This window comes from Hyalella azteca, unplaced genomic scaffold (assembly GCF_000764305.2).
Source record: "Hyalella azteca isolate HAZT.00-mixed unplaced genomic scaffold, Hazt_2.0.2 contig2043, whole genome shotgun sequence".
Lineage (NCBI taxonomy): Eukaryota > Metazoa > Arthropoda > Malacostraca > Amphipoda > Hyalellidae > Hyalella > Hyalella azteca.
In genome coordinates this window covers 124,458-130,742 of record NW_025932331.1, presented here as the reverse complement: position 1 = coordinate 130,742, position 6,285 = coordinate 124,458, and the positions used below count along the sequence as shown (strand labels likewise).

Here is a 6,285-nt window from a genome sequence, read left to right as displayed (position 1 = left end):
TCTTGTTCGAGTGTCTTCGTTTCTGTTGCTTTTCACCTGTCCCTCCTTGTCACTCCGTCTCTTTGAGATGCTAACGCTGCTTCTTTCGAGCCAGCTTCAGCGGGCTGGACATCTTGAGACCTTCCGCCCCTTGTGGGTGATGAATAATTGAGACCTTCCACCTCTATGGTGATGTTCATCTTGACTTTCGGTGCGAGATAGCTTAATAGCTGAATCGCTAGTAAACATTTGGCCACTAAACTAACTAACTTAAATGATACGAACGTTTAGTAGCAACAGATAAATTTGGGGTGTCAAGTTTGATTGGAATGATTGTTGATAATAATGATCGTAACGTGGCCTAAGATATAAAATATGTCAACAGTAAGAAATTTAAATAGCTGAAAATATAGCTGTATGATCGTAAACACGGCGTTTACAATCGTTTCGCTTATTAAGTGAATTCTTCACAAAACAAAACGAAAAAAGTTCAGAATAAGTTTTGTAACACAAAATTATGCACCACGGAGAAGAGGACGAATGACTCAAATTTGCATGGCAAATTTATATGTAGGAAGATACGAATAGCACGGAGAGGCGAAAACCGAAGCTTGATTAGACGCACAGCAACGAAGACACTCATAAAAAATATAACTCAGTACTCACAGCAGTGAGGGACAGAGAGCGCATTTTCTCGTCGACGAAAACGTGAAGTCACAGACGGACGGACAGACGGACGGACAGACAGACAGACGGACGGACAGACGGACATGGCGAGCACAATAGTGCATTTTTTCCATAAACGAGAAAATGCGCTAAAAATATCGGTTTGGTGGGCACCATGCCAATCTAATACCAGGAAAGTTCAAGGATTTATTCCTGTGCAACAATTTCTCCACACAACCGAGATCCTCAGTCAGGCACCGTGCATTGGACGCTCTGGAACTACGCCCCTGGGAGAGAGTATCCTACGAGACTACGTACATGTAGGGACACGTGGAGTCTCAACGGGAATAAATAAAAGCGTGCGATTTATATTATTACCCTATAGATAATCGAAAAATTCAAATAAATAAAAGCGTGCGATTTATATTATTACCCTAGATAATCGAAAAATTCAAATAAATAAGAGCGTGCGATTTATATTATTACCCTAGATAATCGAAAATTTCAAATAACTGCAAGCGTGCGATTTGTATTATTACCCTAGTTAATCGAAAAATGTTATAGCTTCGAAATTCATTTGATTGCATGAATTTGCGGAGAATGATTTACAAATTCGCAGTGACTGTGAACTTTTCTTCTAATTTATAATGGAATTAAAATGTATGCAATATCTAAATGTCTAGCCAAGCTCAAACAAACAATTGCTTTAATTTGCAAAAGAATGCTTGTTGAGTGCATCATGCAACGGTAGACGAGACTCTCCGGTAACAATTATGTCGATTTTCGAAATTCCTTTCGATATATTTATAAACCGTGGGGCATTTAACTGTAAACATGAATTCTAATATTTAATATTGGAATTTATTATTTTTTTGTCAATTTATTATTTTTAATTTAACTCTAATATTTAATCATCATATTTAATCATGCACTCGACATCACACGTTCACAATTGTAAGCTGTGAAGATAAATAAAAAACTTTCGCAATGCTTCGATGAAATTGGTCAATCCAATTGCGTTCAATTCTACTAGATTTGTTTGCGTGGAAGATTGGACGAAGTCATTACGAAACTCTAATTTTGCAACCATGAAAATATTACTTACTTCTCTTGTTAACTTTACGTTCTCAAAAGCCTGATTCATACGAGATCTCAGTCTTTGGAATTCATGACTAACCAAAACGATCCAAATGCTGGGAGCCATTTTCATGATTTAAAAATTAAATCATTTCGCATCAACTGAGTTGCGTGAGAAAATTGATATCTTGATTGCCAACGTCTAAAAATGCTTCGAAAAATTCAAATGAATATTCAATAAAGGCAGGTAATTTTTTTAACAGATTTGTGCTGCGTGCCGGACATATGGATGTCGGAAGGCAGGATCGTGAAGCTGGCATCATCGACCACTCTCTCCATCACCTCATCGTCTCACCAACACCCCTCCAATCACCGACCTCTGACTCCCAATGTTAACCACAGTATCATCAGTAATGGTACACACGTTCCTAACCATCATCATCAACCGCACCACCATCATCACCCTCAATCGGCCTGTATGACCACAAACTCAGTTATCAACCACGATTCTTTGGGAGCAGTGAACCTGCCTTTGAAATTAGAGAGACCGACTCCGACCGCGACGCCAACCTCCAGCTTGTCCATGACTCCGACCCCTAACAGCACGCCAATTCTGCACCACCCCAACTACGCTGCCATCATGGAGCCTGTGCAGAACATGCCGCTTGACTTGGTAAGAATATTGAGTTTTTTTTTATTTTTGGGATAAAAGAATATACGTTATTCCTCGTTATTAGGATTAAGTGATAAGCATGGCAAATGATTGCGGATATGGCCGACGGTTCACCCAAGAACGTAACAAGAACGAACAAACACAAATCATCACTGAAGATGGCATCTGATCTTTAATATACATTTCTTCAACAGGTTCTGCCTAATTCGTATCGGCTGAAGTCAAGTAAAGTTCTGATGAACAAACGAGGCAGAAAGGCTGGCAAGATCGTAGAATGTTCCGCCGAAGTTCTGAACTAACCTAATCTTACTGTGATGCTATAATTCTTAACGCGTCACATTGATACGAGATGCATTTGTGGGTTGATTTTTATTGACATGGCTCATATAGGACAATAATTTCCTTGCGGGATTTTAGACCCGAACATTACCCGGGTGTGTCAAATGTGAAGAAATTCTGTAAGAAGAATCTCAGTATGCCAAGCAGTTGAATAATATTCCCTTATGCAAATCCATAATATGGCGGGCTACTGGTAAGCAATAAGCACGTTAATACTTTGCACTGAATAAAAAAGTTAAGTGTAATTCTTGCTCTGATTCTCGCCGTATTTACACAACTTACATAATTGCTAAAAAAACTGCATCGATAAAGGCCCAAATTTTTCTCAGTACATGGATTAATATGTTATGGTAATTTTCGTACTAACATATCAAAAGTGGGCCACATTCATATAGGGTTGCCATGCGCTAAATGTGAACCCGAACACCGATGAATCTCATGAAGAAAGGCACAGAATTCATCAACAAATGGAAAATTTTCTTTTAATGATCAATTTGTTACATTTTGTAGTAGACTTTAGAGCTCTCCCAACTTAAAACCATTTAGTGAAAAACTAGCACCAAGTATTTATTGCCCTTCAAATTCACCCCCGAACATTTGACATTTGGGTTAAGAAATACGTCAGTTTGCTAAGATGCATTAATCAGATGAAACAAACAATTTCCCACTTAATGAAATTATGTATTACTTACTTCACCTTTCTTAGCTTGAGAATATCCTTCGTTTACCAGAATATTCAATTGCAAATATTTCTGTACAAGTAATCTGAGCTAAAACCCTGAACTGCTAAAGAGTCTCTACTGATGCTATTTGATCCTATAATATTGGTTCATTTTTCTTTCGCTGTATAATGCTTGAATTAAAATCATTTGACATCCAATGAAAGTGCATGTTGCTCATTTCACACCAGCATATGCATGAATGAGGTTCATACGTTCCAGAAAACATTCTCACGTACACGATTTCATTCAATTACTTAAAATAAATTTTTTCAATGAAATGTTCTTTCCCGGATTACTCAGATTAAAGACATTGCCAAGTCAGTAGACGTTTTTACTTCCAAATTTTCTTTGAAACGGTTGGCCCTTCACAAAAAAAAAGATCTTAAATCTTCACAACAGTTCATTTACGTCCGAAGCTCATTTTTTGCGACCATATCGATAACTGAACTAATTATTTCAGCACATCGGGGATTCGTGCGAGAGTTCGGACACTGATCCCAATGCCAGTCTTGACTACGTTCAGAATAGCAACGGGAGCACAACGTGTCGGCTGTGTGGGGAACTTCTGCCATCCCGCAACCACTGGTACAGACACAAGTACAAGACTCACGCTTCGTCTCTGTATCGGTGTGACGACTGCGGTGTAGTTTACAAGAGCAAGAGAGGCTACGATACACATATGGAGGGCAAGCATGCCAAGTAAGAGGAACCCCTGCTGATAATACCATTTATCAGGGATCTTTCATTTATTTTCCTGCTTTCTAAAATTTAAATGGTATTTTTTCTTATAAACAAACTATAACTAGAAGTGCAATTAGTTCCACAAGCATTGTGGGGGGAATTGCGATTTAACTCGACCATTCGTGCAGGATGCTTTCAATTTAGGTAATTCTATTGAAGCAAGTAACACTCGAGATAATCTATAACAAAGTCCGTTTATTGGTATGGTACACTCAAATGCTACTAAATTTCCACTTCAAAAGTTCCAAAAATCTATAAATACGGCATTTTGGGCTCTACCGAACTACCTAACTGGCATACATGCTCATTCAAGAGTCACTGACGAATCATAGTTAAAACGCACAACCGTCCGTCTTTAAAATAAACAAGTTAAATAATCATCGCGTTGTAAAAAGCATAATAACGAACAATCACTTAAGAACGTTAACACTTTATATCATGTTTTCCATCGCGATGTTCTTCAAGAATTCGCCCCAAGCTCTGAGATTGGAGGTTTTAGTTCAGGCCTTGAGGCTTCTCTAAATGAAACCGACTAAAACAAATAAATAACTGATACCAGACTAAACATAATAAAAGTATGCATAAACGTAAAATCTACATGCTCACAAAATCTATTCACAATATTTATTTAAATATTGCGAGTAATTATGTACATCTCGTAAATAAATACTAACCCAGTACATATGTACCTCCACTCCGGCTTTTCACCGCACAATAATCTTACCAATGCACCACTGCATCCATCCGCACAACCGTACGTCTCCAGCAAAATTTAGACCAAAATACATAATGCAAAGTCTAACAAAAAACATTTTCCTAAATGAATATTTTTGCAATTATAATGAATATTATTGATTGTTAATATTTGACGGTTGCTATCCCGAACAACACGTGGAAAACTTTTTAACACGGAATTTGTTCACAACGAATAAACATAAATAATGCTGAGACATTCAATCTAATATTTTTAACATTTATCTAACGATCGGTAACTCTATAGAATAAAGGTAGAATTGAAGATTTCAAAATCTGGCTATCTTCGTTAATTAAGAACACTCGTCTGTTCGTCGGATGTCGAGTCCACCTAACTGATCCCCATAATATGTTACAATGTGAAACCTGTCACTTTAATAAGTTAATCTTGTAGGGAACGAATTATTTTTCGAGCAAATTGTTGTTAATCAATAATTAAACATGTAATTTTTGAATAAGATTTAAGAATTCTAGTAATTTTCAGAGTGAAAAGTTCATCAGCGGAGCGACCGCGCCGGCGAGACTGGGAGGGCGTCAACCGAGTCATGGAAGAGGCCAAGAGACAGCAGGAGGAGGCCATGGTGAAGGCCATCATCGCCAGAGTGAAGATAGAGTGCGCCATGGAGGGGGAAGANCCGCAGACGAATAGAAAATTAATCTTCAGTAGAGTGAGTGTACGGCAAGAAATTAGGGAACTGACTTTGAAAACCATATCTTAAAAATTCAAATTACATTTCAGGCAGGAAAATCAACGAACAACAAGAAAACAAATGATGAAGTGGGAATAAAAAGCCTAAATTTATGACGTGAGAAATTAATAATATGAGTCCACTTAATCAATCTGAGGCTATTTTAATTGTAAATGTGATTCGACCTGTAGATCAAGATTTTAAAGGAATCTACCATAGCTGAAGCTGTAGTACGTGAGCCTTGCTGGCTGTTATTAATTCAGGAAGCACAGCTCGATTCAATAAAAGAAGCGAACCTGTAACAGATATTCGATGTATCTAGCAATCATTTTCTGATAAGAATCTAGACCACGTTATCAAATGAGAAAACGAAATATAAAAATTCGAGGCTGCTCAACAAAAATCGTAGAACTTACAAAATGTAATTGGAAATTAATTTCCTAATTTTGAATTGCGCGCGCATCTATTTTCTTATGCACGCGTTAGGATCCATTGCCCAAATCGAGATACGCATCATCCGATAGTTGTAAAAGACCTCCAATACCTGTAAATGGCAGTGAGATGCATTACGGAAATTTGAATAAGGAGTTTAAGTGGGGCTGAGTATCAAATTAGGCAACAATTCTTAGAAATGCATTTTAATATG

The 6,285-nt window shown here is 37.6% G+C and overlaps 1 protein-coding gene across 1 annotated transcript; it reads left to right on the top strand.

The window, feature by feature from the left end:
• Positions 1–1,982: 1,982 nt before the first annotated feature.
• LOC108678119 lies at positions 1,983–5,941 on the top strand. The gene is made up of 4 exons (XM_018166470.1): positions 1,983–2,395; positions 3,917–4,155; positions 5,435–5,618; positions 5,831–5,941. The coding sequence occupies exons 1-4, from the start codon at positions 2,012–2,014 to the stop codon at positions 5,939–5,941; spliced, it is 918 nt and encodes a 305-aa protein (XP_018021959.1). The 5' UTR covers positions 1,983–2,011.
• Positions 5,942–6,285: the final 344 nt, after the last annotated feature.